The following is a 16453-nucleotide window of genomic DNA, read 5'->3' on the forward strand; positions in this document are numbered from 1 at the left end:
TATTTTGATGCAACAATAGTTTTTCTTAGAAGAATTGACTTCTCCCTTGGTCTCCTGACATTCTTTCTTAAAAAAAAAAAAAAAAGCAAAGTTCGAGGTAAAAAAGAAAGCAGGAGCTTTGTGTGAATACAGATAGAGGTATAATGAAAAGTTCCATAAAGGATTTCTCTGGTGGTTCAGTGGTCAGGAATCCACCAAAGCAGGGGACATGGCTTCCATGTCCAGGAAGATTCCACATGCCAGGGTACAAATAAGCCTGTGCATCACAACTACACAGCCTACCCTCTAGAGCCCGAGAGCCGCAACTACTGAAGCCCAGGCCCTAGAGCCTGTGCTCTGCAACCAGAGAAGCCAGCACAGTAAGAAGTCCATGCATGAGTACTAGAAAGTAACTCCTGCTCACTAACTGGAGTAAGCCCACATGCAGCAGCAAAAGCCAATGCAGCCCCAAAATAAAATAAGTAAATAAATATAAAAATTTAAAAAGTTTCATGAAAAGCCCTGATCCTTTAAAGCTGTGTGACCTCAAGCCAAGTGCTTGTACCTTCTTCTGAGTCACCCCAGAGCAGCTTGTATTAGCTACAGAGGGGTCCTTGCAGACAAAGTCTTTCAAGCACCGCAAAAAGGAAGGGAATTTGTTAAGCTCTTGCTTAACAAATGAAAGAACAGGAGCCCAATCCAGATTACCTTCCTTTCCCATGGCTATATGGGAAATAAAACCATCTGTGCAAATATCACATTATGTGATGGAATCAACATTATACCTGTGAAAAAGTAAACATGACATTAACTCTTTTAAACAACATTGCTTAAAATTATTGTCAGATTTGATGTATTTTCACCATTAAATGCTTATAAAAAAAAAAAGAACTTTCTCTTATGTAGGGTTATGGGACAGAGAGCGGTAACTACGGGGTCTGCCCATTATTGTACGGAAAATACACTCTCATTAGGTCTGTCATATCCAGACCCTCAGCTTCAGCTTAATTGAGAAACCATCAGGAGAAAGATCCATGCATATTTGTACAGTTATCCTCTGTACTTAGATCTGTGTTTGACACAGGGCAGACTTCCACATTTATTTACGGAAGTGAATTTCCCTGTATTCCTGTCCAGCTAGAGAGACAGTCTTATCTCAAACCACATGCACACGTACACGTGTGCACGTATACACATGCATATGCAAATGCACATGCAAATGCACACCGAACTGAGTGCCCAGAGGAACTAAACTTGTCGTCAGTTAACCTCAACCAGGACACCTGACACCTGGAGTTAGGTGAGTTCATGGTGACAAGGGTATGGAATATCTGAAGGAAGAAAAGGAGTCAAGAAGAAGAAAAAAGCAGGAGGAAAGGGCAGGAGTATAAGGGGAGACAAGTGAAGACTTCATGAGAAAGTGAAGTTTCTAGAAGCTTCTCTTTCTCCCCCCAGGGCAGAAAGTTGGCCAGGCATGGAGACAGATGAGTGGTCACATCTGCTGGGGGCTCCCTGGGACCGGTGTGTCTTTGAATCCCCAATACCTGGCACACAGTCCATGCTCAGAAATGTTTGATGGGTGAATGGAAGGATGCCTTGTCCTTCCAAACACCGAGTTTCCTAAAAGTCATTTAATATATGGGTCAGAATATTCTACTAGTCACATGTTATCCTACTTTCTGTTATGATCTCAATGATCATCTGTCTGGGTTTTCTGCTTTGAACTTTAGCTGTCCTCTAGGATCGGAACCATGACTGGAACCCCAGAGATTCATATGTCTCACCAGCACTCTCCCATCGAGAGGTGGCTTGTTTCCTAGCCCCTTTGGCTGTAGACAAGAGCCTTCTCTCCACTGTTCATGCAAACATTACCACCTGACCAATACAGCCAGTGGTACCTGCTTTCTGAGGTGGCACAGTGGTAAAGAGTCCCCCTGCCAAAGCAGGAGACGCAAGAAAAGCGGATTTGATCCCTGGGTCTGGACGATCCTCTGGAGAAGGAGATGGTAATGCACTCCAGTATTCTTGGCAGGAAAATTCAGAGGACAGAGGAGACTGGAGGGCTAAAGGCCATGGGGTCACAAAGAGTCAGGAGTGACACACGGATCTGCCTTTCCACTGGGTTGGCTCTTCTAGAATTTTGACATCAGCCTGAATCAACTGGGCATTTTACTCTGGACTCCTGGTGCCTCTCCTTGGGAACTAGCTCTTTAGCCAGATCAATATATTTGGAAAATACCAGTTTCTTCTTTTACTCAGTGGCCTAACTCAGGGGTTTCTGAGTGACTGACAGTCAAATAGGGACATGACAGAGGGAAAGTTGGCAAATGTGATTAGATTATGGATCCTCTGAAAACTGATGCTGTGATGGAATGTCTGATTGTAATCCACATTAACGCTCAGTTCCTATGGTTAACAAGGCTTTAGAGAGGAGTATCTAAAAAGCAGAACCATCCAGGGGAGTTAAAAATGGAACCATCACTTGTAATACATTTGGTTTGCATTTCTTTTCTTCTCCTGAAAAATTGATCTCACAGATCTTCAATCCCCCCCATTATCTTAGATGATCAATAGTGCAGGAAGGAAGATTCCACAGAGTGCTCTAAGGGATCAAACATGTTTACTGATTCACATTAGTCAATGCTTACAGGTTAAGACGTTATAACTGAAACCATTGTTAAGTCCATTCAGAGGAGGTAAGAGTAAATAAAGCCATTTCTCTCTTTGACCTTCATTTCTTTTGTTCTTGATTATCTTGATAGTGACATGTAAGGATCTCTAATCACTTTGTACTTTAGAAGATCAGTACTGCAGAAACATTAGTCTGATCAGATGCTTTCCTGGGGAGAAAGAATAGCTCCTATGGGTTGAGGAGACTTTAAGAAATCTGCTTATTATAGTTGGTTCTAAGATATTTGCAATACATGTTAGAATATGAAAAGCTCTTATAAGGGGCTTCCCTTGTGGCTCAGCTGGTAAAGAATCTGCCTGCAATGCGGGAGACCTGGGTTTAATCCCTGGGTTGGAAAGATCCCCTGGAGAAGGGAAAAGTTACCCACTCCAGTATTCTGGCCTAGTCCATGGGGTCATAAAGAGTCGGACACAACTGAGTGACTTTCACTTCACTTGTTCTTTATCCCCACATGTTTATCCCCTTTCCCCATGGCTCCTGATAAATTTTGAAAAATGCTCTTGAAATATTTTATGGTCTCCTTTGGGTGCTGGGAGTCTTTACCTTCTCATGTTTGCTCTTAAGTGTCACTGTAGTCTTGGTCCACTAGGCAGTGAACCTGAAAATCAGGAAGAGTCACAGTTCTGAACAGAACTGATGGTGCCCACAGGTCACAGAGCTTTGCCAGATAGAAGCTTTCAAATACTGATGGAAAGGTCATGCCATTTACCTTCACGGCACAAGGACCTACAAAAAAACAGGAAGAAACTTCCTGTAGCCTTCCTTCTCCAGGATAAATGCGAGAACGTATTCTCACTCTTTTCCTCATAAAAGCCTCATGCTTCTGAGATGTGGATTGTTGGAATGCAGGAAGCGTCTGAACTGAGGGGGCTTGTGAATGAAGATGCAGAAGGAAAAATTGAGAAAACCTTCTTTCTTAATGTACATCTATTCCCTGATGCCACTGAGCATTTTGAGTCCAGAAAGTGTCTCTTTAAGTTTTCATAGCCTGAAGGGCCTCTATATGGGAACTCCCAACAGATATCCACTCATTCTTCCCTTTATCATTTCACTTCCAAGGAAAGTTTTAGAAAAAGACATTTGCCCCAGATCTACTCTTTTGTAAAGAGTGGGTGTATAATCACTTCCTGATGTTCAAGCTGGTTTTAGAAAAGGCAGAGGAACCAGAGATCAAATTGCCAACATCTGCTGGATCATTGAAAAAGCAAGAGAGTTCCAGAAAAACATCTATTTCTGCTTTATTGACTATGCCAAAGCCTTTGACTGTGTGGATCACAATAAACTGTGGAAAATTCTGAAAGAGATGGGACTACCAGACCACCTGAACTGCCTCTTGAAAAATTTGTATGCAGGTCAGGAAGCAACAGTTAGAACTGGACATGGGAAAACAGACAGGTTCCAAATAGGAAAAGGAGTACGTCAAGGCTGTATATTGTCACCCTGTTTATTTAACTTACATGCAGAGTACATCATGAGAAATGCTGGGCTGGAAGAAGCACAGGCTGGAATCAAGGTTGCAGGGAGAAATATCAATAATCTCAGATATGCAGATGACACCACCCTTATGGCAGAAAGTGAAGAGGAACCAAAAAGCCTCTTGATGAAAGTGAAAGAAGAGAGTAAAAAAAGCTTAAAGCTTTTTTACTTAAAAAAAAAGTAAAAAAAGCTAAAAAAAGCTTTTTTAGCTTAAAGCTCAACATTCAGAAAATGAAGATCATGGCATCTGGTCCCATCACTTCATGGGAAATAGATGGGGAAACAGTGGAAACAGTATCAGACTTTATTTTTTGGGGCTCCAAAATCACTGCAGATGGTGATTGTAGCTGTGATATTAAAGGACGCTTACTCCTTGGAAGGAAAGTTATGACCAACCTAGACAGCATATTGAAAAGCAGAGACATCACTTTGCCAACAAAGATCTGTCTAGTCAAGGCTATGGTTTTTCCAGTAGTCATGTATGGATGTGAGAGTTGGACTGTGAAGAAAGCTGAGCGTCGAAGAATTGATGCTTTTGAACTGTGGTGTTGGAGAAGACTCTTGAGAGTCCCGTGGACTGCAAGGAGATCCAACCAGTCCATTCTGAAGGAGATCAGCCCTGGGTGTTCTTTGGAAGGACTGATGCTAAAGCTGAAACTCCAGTACTTTGGCCACCTCATGCGAAGTGTTGACTCATTGGAAAAGACTCTGATGCTGGGAGGGATTGGGGGCAGGAGGAGAAGGGGACGACAGAGGATGAGATGGCTGGATGGCATCACTGACTCGATGGACGTGAGTCTGAGTAAACTCCGGGAGTTGGTGATGGACAGGGAGGCCTGGCATGCTGCGATTCATGGGGTCGCAAAGAGTCGGACACGACTGAGCGACTGAGCTGAACTGAACTGAACTGTAGTGGAGGCAGAGAAATGTTAAAGAAGTAACAAATAAATAATTGAAGTTTCTAATAAGAGCTATGAAGGAAAAAGTAAGATGATTGGATTGAGGAGCTGGTGGATGAAAAGAGAATTGCTACAGACTGAAGTTTTTCAACCTCCCCCAATTCCTATGCTGAAATCCTATCCCAAATGGGATAGTGTTAGGAGGTGAGGCCTTTAGGGTGATTGGTCATGAGGGTGGAGCCCTCATGGATGATATTAAATGTCTTTTTATTATTTTTTTTATTTGTGTCCTTTTAAAAGAGACTTTGGAGAGTCCCCTGCCTCTTCTACTATGTGCACAGTGTGCTTAGTTGTTCAGTCATGTCCAGGTCTTTGAGATCCCATGGACTGTAGCCCACCAGGCTCCTCATGGGGATTCTTCAGGCAAGAATACTGGAGTGGGTTGCCATGCCCGCCCCATGGATCTTCCCAACCCAGGGATCGAACCCAGGTCTTCAACCCAGGCCTCCCACATTGCAGGCAGATTCTTTACTGCTGAGCCAAAGCATCTGCCTACAGTGCGGTAGACCCAGGTTTGATCCCTGGGTTGGGAAGATCCCCTGGAGAAGGAAATGGCAACCCTCTCCAGTACTCTTGCCTAGAAAATTCCATGGACGGAGGAGCCTGGGCTACAGTCCATGGGGTCGCAAAGAGTCAGACATGACTGAGCGACTTCACTTTCATTTTTCACCAAGAAAACCCTGGCAAAAAGAGCTATCTATGAACCAGAAAGCAGGCTCTCCCTAGACATCAAAGGTGCTGGTGCCGTGATTTCAGACTTCTCAGCCTTCAGGACCATGAGAGATGAATTTCTGTTGTTCATAAGCCGCCCAGTCTGTGGAAGTTTCTTGTAGCCATCTGGAGGCCCTAAGACAAGGACTATAGAGAGGGTGGTCAGAAAAGAACCTCTAATGAAGGGAAATTTAAACTGAAACCTGAAATATAACCTGAAATATTTAAACAGAAATATAAAAGAACAGTTCATGCAGAAAGTGCAGAAGTCCAGAGCCAGGCAAAAGCTTCTCATCTTTTGGTGAAGTCAGTGGGTGTTAAATGATGAAGGAGATATGAAAAGAGAAGACGTACGTAATAGAAGAGTCAGCAGAAGGGTTAGCAGGGGATTCTCCAGGGAATAGATTTCCTGTCACAGAGTTGGCTTGGCCTCAGGAAAATGATAGAGAGAAATCCCCAATTTCTTAAAGAAAGAGACAATGTTGACTGCAGACTATCATTGGAATGAATTAGGGATCAGCTCACAAGAAGGAGCTATGCAAGATGTGACCCAAACTAGTGCACAGCAGCTGAGGAGCTCTCTGTCCACTGCTGCTGCTGCGTCGATTCAGTCGTGTCCAACTCTGTGCAACCCCATAGATGGCAGCCAACCAGGCTTCCCCTCCCTGGGATTCTCCAGGCAAGAACACTGGAGTGGGTTGCCATTTCCTTCTCCAATGCATGAAAGTGAAAAGTGAAAGTGAAGTCGCTCAGTCGTGTCCGACTCTATCGACCCCATGAACTGCAGCCTACCAGGCTCCTCCATCCATGGGATTTTCTAGGCGAAAGTACTGGAGTGGGGTGCCATTGTCTTCTCCCTCTCTGTCCACAGGGCCCCTCAAAGTTGGGAGTGTATTTATGAGCTTCTGAGGTCCTTCTTCAGAGGAAAGAGTGATGTAATGACTCTCATTACTGACAGAGAAGTTGAGTGATACTTTCCATGGAGGACCATGCTAACATTTCTAACATCAGTGGCCGTCGTGAGGAGTATTCATTGAAATACCAGCAGCAGCCACACAACAGACTGTATTAAGTAATGATGAATTCTATTCAGATGTTACTTTCTCATAAGTAGTAAGAACAGAGGAAATTCCCTGACAGTCCAATATTTAGGACTCCATGCTCTCACTGCAGAAGGCACAGGTTTCATCCCTTGTCAAGGAACTAAGATCACAGTTCTTGGCCAAAAAGAGAGAGAGAAAGCAGAATGCAAACACAGAGATTTAACATTATTACCGAGCTGCCAAAAAGGGATGTGAAGTGGTCTGCTGGATTACTAAGTATAGATGTTGAAACTCATTTCATTAGTTTCCTATGTAGGTTTCCTTTTTGCAAAAAAAGAGGAAGAGGTAGACCAATCTCTAAATTAATCAATTATCCCATACATTAATGGCAATGAGAGATCACTGATAGAATAAAGAACTTCCATTTGATTTCCCCTTTCTCTATCAGTGGTCCAATTTTTTTCATTTATTGACATCATTTATCGTGCAATGGTACCCCACTCCAGTACTCTTGCCTGGAAAATCCCATGGACAGAGGAGCCTGGTAGGCTGCAGTCCATGTGGTCGCTAACAGTCAGACACGACTAAGCGACTTCACTTTCACTTTTCACTTTCATGCATTGGAGAAGGAAGTGGCAACCCACTCCAGTGTTCTTGCCTGGAGAATCCCAGGGACGGGGGAGCCTGGTGGGCTGCTGTCTCTGGGGTCGCAGAGAGTTGGACACGACTGAAGTGACTTAGCAGCAGCAGCGGCAATCAATCTATCTGTGCAGGGAGCAGTCAGCCCCTCCTCTCTAGGTGCATGGCTACTGGGTTCAGCCTGCCTAAGTGCCTGATAGCTTGTTCTCAGGATGGATTCATTGAACCCTATGGATCTCACAGACCTTTACATGTTCCTGATCAATATCAAGGCTTCCTTCTCATTTCCCTGCCTGGTGCAAACCCTGAACCCCTGCCCCCACTGTAGTTTCTCCAGCAAAGGCTTCAGTCTCCTGAGGTCACCCACCTGCTCCTCTCTTTTGTGTGCTTTTCAGCTATCTCCATGGCGCAGCCTGAGGCTTGTGTCACTCATGCAAAGGTCTAGAGTCGCGGACCTGGAGGCTATACAGATTCCTTTCCTGTGCCATCCACGCTCTCCCAGCTGTGTGTCATAGGGAGACCTGTCCACCTGTGAATACCTACACACATTCCAAGTCTCAGTTTAAAGGTCAGCTACTCTGCGGAGCCCTCCTTGGAACAATTCCTCTTCCTTTCCTTAGGCTCCTTGCACATTGAAAACTTTTTGTAATAGTTTGGCATGACTAAAGTGACTTAGCAGCAGCATAGAACTGTGAGTACCTTGAAGGCAAATACTGTGTCTCATCTCTGTGTGGTAATAAGAACTAGTGTGTAGTAGATGCATGGTAAATAATTGTCAAAGAAGTTAATTATAGTGAACATCTGTCTTAAGAGAAGTCAAGGAGGTGAAAGGAAGCAAAACACAGTACCCCATGTTAGTTTGCTTCCTGTTTTTGTATACAAATTTATCAGTTGGCCCAATAATATCCTTGACAGCATAAATGTTTCTACAGGTAGCCCTCCCCTTCAGCCTATAAAGGTTCCTGCCCACTGATTGACAGTGGGGGAGTTGGCCTTTAGACAGATGTCTGCCCTCCCCACCCCGCAGTTGCCAGCACTGGCAACAGAACAAACTTTCCTTTCACCAACCTGGGCCTCTTTAATGCCTCTTGGGTGGTGAGCAGCCCAACCTCACTTTTTGGTAACAATACTTAGAGATACCTACATGGTAGGCTATTGAAGAATCTTCTTTGGGTTTTAGAAAGCTTGTTCATACTTGAGCTGTGACCCTGAAATGTTCTTGTTGGACCAACTCCTTGAAATTCTGGCACTGAAAAAGTGCCACAAGAATGACCGTTTTCATGCAGCCATGCCCAACGCTTTGGTGGGACTCACCTGAGGAATGCAAAGCATCCTATGAGGCCCTTTTAGGGCAGGCCCTCTAACTTATTTTTGTACTCCCATTGTTGAATGAATGAATGAAAGATCAAATTCTAAACTGGTTAGTGTGGGTACCCACTCAGATCTACAGAGGTGATATGAAGGTTATTTTAAACAAGATATTTGAGACCCAGCAGATGCAGAAAGAAGCTTTTTTGGAGCATCTTGTATATGAATAAAAGCAGAATCTTCTGAGGGTAGAGTTGCTATAAATCTACTCATGGGAGTTTTACAGCCTGGGAAAAGATAGACCTCTCACATTTGCATAGACAGACATTATCACAAATTATTTTCCATCCCATTTATTCCCTTAAAATCTCATTTATTTCCTGTAGAATCCCTATTTGCTCCCCCCCACACACTGAGTTCAATTCAGTTCAGTCACTCAGTCATGTCCAACTCTTTGTGACCCCATGGGCTGCAGCATGCCAGGCTTCCCTGTTCATCACCAACTCCTGGAGCTTACTAAAACTCATGTCCATCGAGTCAATGATGCCATCCAACCATCTCATCCTCTGTTGTCCCCTTCTCCTCCCACCTTCAACCTTTCCCAGCATCAGGGTCTTTTTTAGTGATTCAGTTCTTCACATCAGGTGGCCAAAGTATTGCAGTTTCAGCTTCAACATCAGTTCTTCCAATGAAATTCAGGACTGATTTCCTTTAGGATGGATTGGTTGGATCTCCTCGCAGTCCAAGGGACTCTCAAGCATCTTCTCCAACACCACAGTTCAAAAGCATAAATTCTTTGTGCTCAGCTTTCTTTATAGTCCAACTCTCACATCCATACATGACTACTGGAAAAACCATAGCCTTGACTAGATGGACCTTTGTTGGCAAAGTAATGTCTCTGCTTTTTAATATGCTGTCTAGGTTGGTCTATGTTGTCTAGCTTTTCTTCCAAGGAGCAACTGTCTTTTAGTTTCACGGCTGCAGTCACCATCTGCAGTGATTTTGGAGCCCCCCAAAATAAAGTCTCCCACCATTTTCATTGTTTCCCCATCTGTTTGCCATGAGGTGATGGGAGTGGATGCCATGATCTTAATTTTCTGAATGATGAGTTTCAAGCCAACTTTTCACTCTCCTCTTTCACTTTCATCAAGAGGCTCTTTAGTTCTTCTTCACTTTCTGTCATAAGTGTGGTGTCATCTGCGTATCCGAGGTTATTGATATTTCTCCTGGCAATCTTGATTCCAGCTTGTGCTTCATCCAGCTCACTGCATGACAGGCCAATGAATCCAAGAGCTGAGGCATTGAATCAAAGAATATGACTTTATTTGAAAAGTTGGCTGACTAATGTCTCAAAACAATTATCTTCCTTTGGTCTGGATGTCAGGTTTCTTTATGGATCAGAGATGGGGGAAGGTGAATAAACAAGGTAAAAAGGCCATTAATCTTGCAAGTGTTTCTAGAACGGCAAGTCTCAGGCAGGGTGATGTGTTAATTTCTTCCTTCCTGCCATCTGTAGGTAGACAGGGTTCTGAACAAGGCACTTTATTTTAACAGTCAGGCAGAGGGGCAGGATTCGCTGAGGCAGGCCTTTACATATGATTATAACAACAAAAGCAAGTCAAAGAAACAGTTCCAACATGGAGTTTGAATTGATTTTTCCCTGCAATATATATATATATATTTATTTATTTATATATTGAGAAATGAAATATTTCAGTAAACATGGATGTCACAGTCACCAGTGATTTTAGCTCTCCAATGTGAGCTGGTGAGCCCTAAGGGCACCCAGCAAGGAGAAGAATAACTGCGGTCTGGTAGCCGTCAGACTGAAGCCACTCCCTACGGTGAGCCTGAAGGGAGCTCAGGATGTGAACAACATAAGATACTGGCCCAGGATAGCTGAGATGCTTATGAAAGGAATGATGTCAGCGAGCCCACTCTGAGTCTTCCTACACATAGAAAAGCACTAAATTCCTTCACTTGGGACATCCAGTGTTCTTTAATTAACAATAATCTTTTCATGTTCACACTACCTGCCCTTTGCTGCAAAACTTCTATACAACCTGGCTCTTCCCCTCGCCTCCTCAGAGTAGTTCTCTCAGGGTGACTTGGGATACTATCTCCTGGGCTTGAAGTCCTAAATATTTCTGCTGAATTAAACTTAGCTCTCAACTTTTAGGTTGTGAATATTTTGTAACTTTGCAATATAGGCATAATGTGCTCAGTCATGTCCAACTCTTTGCAACCCCATGGACTCTAGCCTTCCAGGCTCCTTTGCCCATGAAATTTTTCAGCAAGAATACTGGAGTGGGGTGCCATTTCCTACTCCAGGGGATCTTCCTGACCCAGGGATCCAACCCGTCTCCGGCACTAGCAGGCAGATTCTTACCACATAGCCCCCTACATATATATTAGTAGGGGGTTTCCCTGGTTGCTTTGTGGTAAACAACCTGCCTGCAATGTCAGAGATGCAAATTCGATCCCTGGGTTGGGAAGATACCCTGGAGGAGGAAATGGCACCAACTCCAGTATTCTTGACTGGGAAATCACATGGACAGAGGACCCTGGCAGGCTGCAGACCATGGGATCGCAGAAGAGTTGGACATGGCTTAGCGAATAAACAATGATAATAACAACAAATATATATGTGTGTGTGCGCTTCCCAGGCGGCATTAGTGGTAAAGAATATATATATATACACACACATATATATATACTCATATATGTCTGAGTCACTTTGTTATACACCTAAAACTAACACCATAATGTAAATCAACTGTATCTTAAAAGTAAATAATAAAAATAAAATTGTCTTCCAGCAAATACAGGTCTCTTTCTGGGAGGAAAGTCTATTGCCAAGAAATATGATGTTCTCTGCCGAGGTCCAGCCCTGGCTGATCCAGGGAGTTCGAAGCGGGGACGGCGTCGGCGAGGATCAGGATACAATAGCTTCAATTAGATATTAATTAGAGATATAAAGAGTAATAGAATGAGGATAGCTCAGTAGGAAAATTCAGTGGAGAAAAGAGGCTGAGTAGCTTGGTTTACGCGGGAGACTAATAAAACTTCAAGACAAGAAGTTTGCACCACTTACGTAGGCCGCAGGCATCCTTCCGTTCTCCCGAAGGAGAGGAGACTCTGAGGCCTCCCCGGTTGGATCTTAGAAGCCCAGGCAAAATTAGTAAGCTTGGTGGGTTCCACGCTCCAGATGGAGACTCAGCCAGAGTTTGAGAGAGAGAGCGACATGGGGAGACCAGTATTTCGAGAAACTGATCCCAATTCTTTATTTTCCAGAGTCTGTTTTTATACACTGAGGTGTTATACAAAAGTCACGCGGGGTCAGCCGTCCTGACGTTTATCAAAGTCAGGTGCTTCATACAAATGTCTACAGAGGTCTTAGGGGTGTTACATCATCTTCTGGCCAGGGGGGCCTGCTGACAATTTATGACCCTCTCCTTGTGACAGTGGTCAGTCAACCAGGACACTTATTTCTCCAGGGGTGATTATTCTTAAAAAAGACTCCACCTTCCGAAGGTACCAGATAAAGTTACATTCCTATAGGGTGAGGGTGTAGTGTGTTTTAATTAAGGAAAGAATTTACTTAGCCTAAGGTCTAACGTGATTAATATCAAAGGTTAATACTTATTTCTTGTATATATTCATTAATGTGTGTAAGGGCAGGGGATGTGGAGACTTAGCAACAAACATTGGCTCAACAAATGAAAAACCCTTCACCAATACAATTTCTAATCAGCCCACTATACTATACTAATAGTTTTCTAACTTCTCTAAAGAACCTGTTTTTAGAAGGTTTAAAGCATCTCGTGCCTCTCACGGTTGGGAGGCTGTGAGCAATCACATGTGGCCGGACAAGCCTGTCAGGTAGGCTAGAGAACCTTCAGAGGAGTTTGTAAGTTTGGAACACTCCTGTCATGCCCAGGAATTATTATTAACTGGAACTCTAAGTTAACTCCTTATCCGAAAGAGGTGGTGGGGGACAGTCCCTGTAAAGTCAGAGGTGTAGGTGAGAGCACAAAGTAGTAAAGTAGGCAGGCTCTGGTTTTGGGGGTAGATATTCGGGAATTTCCAGGGGGACTCCTGAGGCTCGATCCCGCCTTTGCGTATGTCGAGCCTCCTTCCTCACGACCTTTGCCACGGGTGGAGGTCCTCCCGCCGGCTCCCCGAAGTTCTCTATTTCTTCTCTAGAGGGGATTTTGCATTTTGGCTTTTCTCAAGTTCCTTTCCTCTACTCTGGCCTATGGAAGGATAGGTCAGTGTAGATAAGATCGGCCACACACTGTTTGTCGTCATCCCAGGAGTATAGAATTGGCCAGAACTGGGTGAGTCACACAGAGGCTTCCTTCTCCTCCGTGTTCAGGTAATCATCCCTTCTCCAGATCTAGGGTTCCTTCCAGCTGGGGGCAACTGGACACCTCTTGCCTTTCCCCTTGCAGAGGTGCTGGCAGGAGATGTGGAATTCTGGCCAAAGCAGCTCCAGGACTTCTGGGGAGAGAAAGGACCTTCCTTTTTCTCCCCTTTCTGTGATCATATGTGATGTGCCTTTTGCTAAACTCATGGCAACCCACTCCAGTATTCTTGCCTGGAAAATCCCATGGACAGAGGAGCCTGGTAGGCTGCAGTCCATGGGGTCTCTAGGAGTCGGACGCGACTGAGAGACTTCACTTTCACTTTTCACTTTCATGCATTGGAGATGGACATGGCAACCCACTCCGGTGTTCTTGCCTGGAGGATCCCAGGGACGGGGGAGCCTGGTGGGCTGCCGTCTATGGGGTCACACAGAGTCGGACACAACTGAAGTGACTTAGCACCAGCAGCAAGGGCTATTTAGTGCAGAACAAAGACTTGGTTGGGGTTCAAGCATCAGTGCTATAGTGACTTTCTCTGCTGCTTATAGAAAGAAAGGTTCTTATTGGCAGCCCCCAAAGAGGGTGCCTCGGGCAATTCCCAATCCCTTCCTAACATGACCTTGTTTTCCTGTGGACTGAGACCAAGATGTTCCTCCCACCCTGCTCTTCTTGAAACCCAATCCCCTTTTAATTTGTATAAGGTCCACATTCCTGGGATAGACTGATTGCAGAAACTGCTTTCTCCCTCAGAGACCAAGCTAGAGACTTAGGTAAGAAGCCCAAGAGTTGGTTTCAGAGGCTGCTTCTGCTTGAGGGTTTGAGAAGGGGGTTCCAGATTGACCGAGACTAGCCTGAGAATCAGGATGGGCAGACATGAGCAGTGGGTAGAGCTGGGGTCAGGAAAGGAAGACGCAGGCTGCAGGGAACCCATGAGGCTGGAGAAGGGACAGCACTCTGGCTGGGGAGGCTCAAATCTCTCTTAGGAACACAATGGCGTCCCTATGTTGTGGTGTCAGACACGGAGCTGAGCTTCCCTTGCATTGGAGGACAAGAGGGCTCTATCAACTGTGATCCTGGGTGAATACTGGGTGGTTATTTCAGGGGTACAGCTTGTCTTACTCAAAATCTTTCTTATTAATGGTTTATTCAAAAGGATCACCTAATGAGCTGCATGAGTGTATTTTATTTTCCAAATATATTTCATATCAAAAGACTTTCTATATTCAAAGACAGGACTTCTAGGATTTTAGGTCATTTCTGAGGTCACCACCTAGAGAGGCGGACGACCCTCTGTAGGAAGTGGGGGTCAAATGTTTGTGGGAAGAGTATATGTGAGTGTCTCCTTACTTAGAAAAACTCTTAGGAGGACAGACATCTTTCTGGTTGACTGTAAGCCAGGGAGGCTACAGGTGGGAGCTGGGGTTCTCTTTCTAAGGTGATGCTTTTCCTCCTCTCCCCCTTTTCTCATTCAGATTCCTCCAGTGGAGTGAGGTCATCATGGCTCTGAAGTCTCTAGTCGTGTTGCCACTGCTGGTCCTGGTGCTGCTGCTGGTGCGGGTCCAGCCTTCCCTGGGCAAGGAATCTGCAGCTGCCAAGTTCGAGCGGCAGCACATGGACTCTGGCAACTCCCCCAGCAGCAGCTCCAACTACTGCAACCTGATGATGTGCTGCCGGAAGATGACCCAGGGGAAATGCAAGCCAGTGAACACCTTTGTGCATGAGTCCCTGGCCGATGTTAAGGCCGTGTGCTCCCAGAAGAAAGTCACTTGCAAGAATGGGCAGACCAACTGCTACCAGAGCAAATCCACCATGCGCATCACAGACTGCCGCGAGACTGGCAGCTCCAAGTACCCCAACTGCGCCTACAAGACCACCCAGGTGGAGAAACACATCATAGTGGCTTGTGGCGGTAAACCGTCCGTGCCAGTCCACTTCGATGCTTCAGTGTAGATCTCCACCTGAGGCCAGAACAGTGAGATGCACCGCTTCATCACAAAGGCATCTGCCTCTCCCTCTTGTTTCCTTACCCTGAGGGCAATAACTCAAGTTAGTTAAGGTTTTTATCCCTGCAACCCCCACCACACACACCCACCCACACACACACACCCATGTTTCCCTGGCATGAGGGCAATAACTCAAGCTAGTTAGGGCTCTTATCCAACATACACATGCTCCCCTGGCCTGAGGCTTGCCCCTGTGTAGTTTGGGAATTGAGAAGTGGGTTGTAATATGGGACCCATGTTAACCTAATCACTGCTACTTTCAATAAAACACACTTGCAACCACCTGAATTACTGATGCTGTCCCCATGCATGAGGGCTTCAGTGGTTGTGGTGCATAGGCTTAGTTGCTCCAGGGCTTGTGGAATCTTCCTGACCCAGCGATTGAACTCATATCCCCTGCATTGACAGGCAGTGCCACCAGGGATGTCTCCATTTTACTTTTTTTTGAGGAGCTATTGCCAAATCAGAAAGATGCTTTGCTCTCACTTGGAAACTTGGAACTCTCCTTTCAGAGGCTAGAAAGGACTTCAGAGATCACCAAATGAGGGGATGATAAGTAGATTTCAGCTTGTGGACCAACTCTAAGTGGAAATGCCTGCCTAGAATGTTGTAGAAAAATGCCTAAACAGTGATGTGATGGAGCAGTGGTCTCCACCAAAGGCTTGAGGGAGGGGAGGGTGTTCGTGTCATCCATTGGCAATCCCTGAGCTAATGAAACCCCTGCCTTTTACAGGAGGGCACCCTGAGTCTTAGAGAGGTTAAGTGACCTGCTCCTGGCATCTGTTAGTTAGCGTCTGACTGAGACCAGACCCTGGGTGTCCTGGCCACTCAGTTGTTGCTCCTTCCACTACTGGAGTCTGCCGCAAGGGGGAAATCCCCCAGTCTCCCTCCTTCATGGAGAGCTGTGGAGTCATAGCTTTCTTTGCCCGAGTTGTTGGTAGCTGTCACAGGTTCCCAGTGCACCTGTGAGGCTACTCAGTTCTCCACAACCCTTGCTTACATCATTGAAAAGACTAGACTCGGCTTCTGTCAGCATGTAATCCTTTCATATGATCCTCTGTGCACACTTGCATCCGGTTCTAGACAAGTTCACAGAACCAGAGAGAGATCCTGCTGCTGCTGCTGCTAAGTCGCGGCAGTCATGTCTGACTCTGTGCGACCCCATAGCCGGCAGCTCACCAGGTCCCTGGTCCCTGGGATTCTCCAGGCAAGAACACTGGAGTGGGTTGCCACTTCCTTCTCCAATGCATGAAAGTGAAAAATGAAAGTGAAGTCG

At 45.2% G+C, this 16453-nt stretch overlaps 1 protein-coding gene across 1 annotated transcript; it reads left to right on the forward strand.

The window, feature by feature from the left end:
* The first annotated feature begins 14484 nt into the window (after positions 1-14484).
* Positions 14485-15257, forward strand: LOC109564483 (seminal ribonuclease). Its single transcript, XM_019967917.2, is given in 2 exon segments — positions 14485-14505; positions 14507-15257. Coding segments are annotated over 2 exon segments (639 nt in total). The 3' UTR covers positions 15125-15257.
* Positions 15258-16453: the final 1196 nt, after the last annotated feature.

Source organism: Bos indicus, chromosome 10, assembly GCF_029378745.1.
Source record: "Bos indicus isolate NIAB-ARS_2022 breed Sahiwal x Tharparkar chromosome 10, NIAB-ARS_B.indTharparkar_mat_pri_1.0, whole genome shotgun sequence".
NCBI classification, from domain to species: Eukaryota; Metazoa; Chordata; class Mammalia; order Artiodactyla; family Bovidae; genus Bos; species Bos indicus.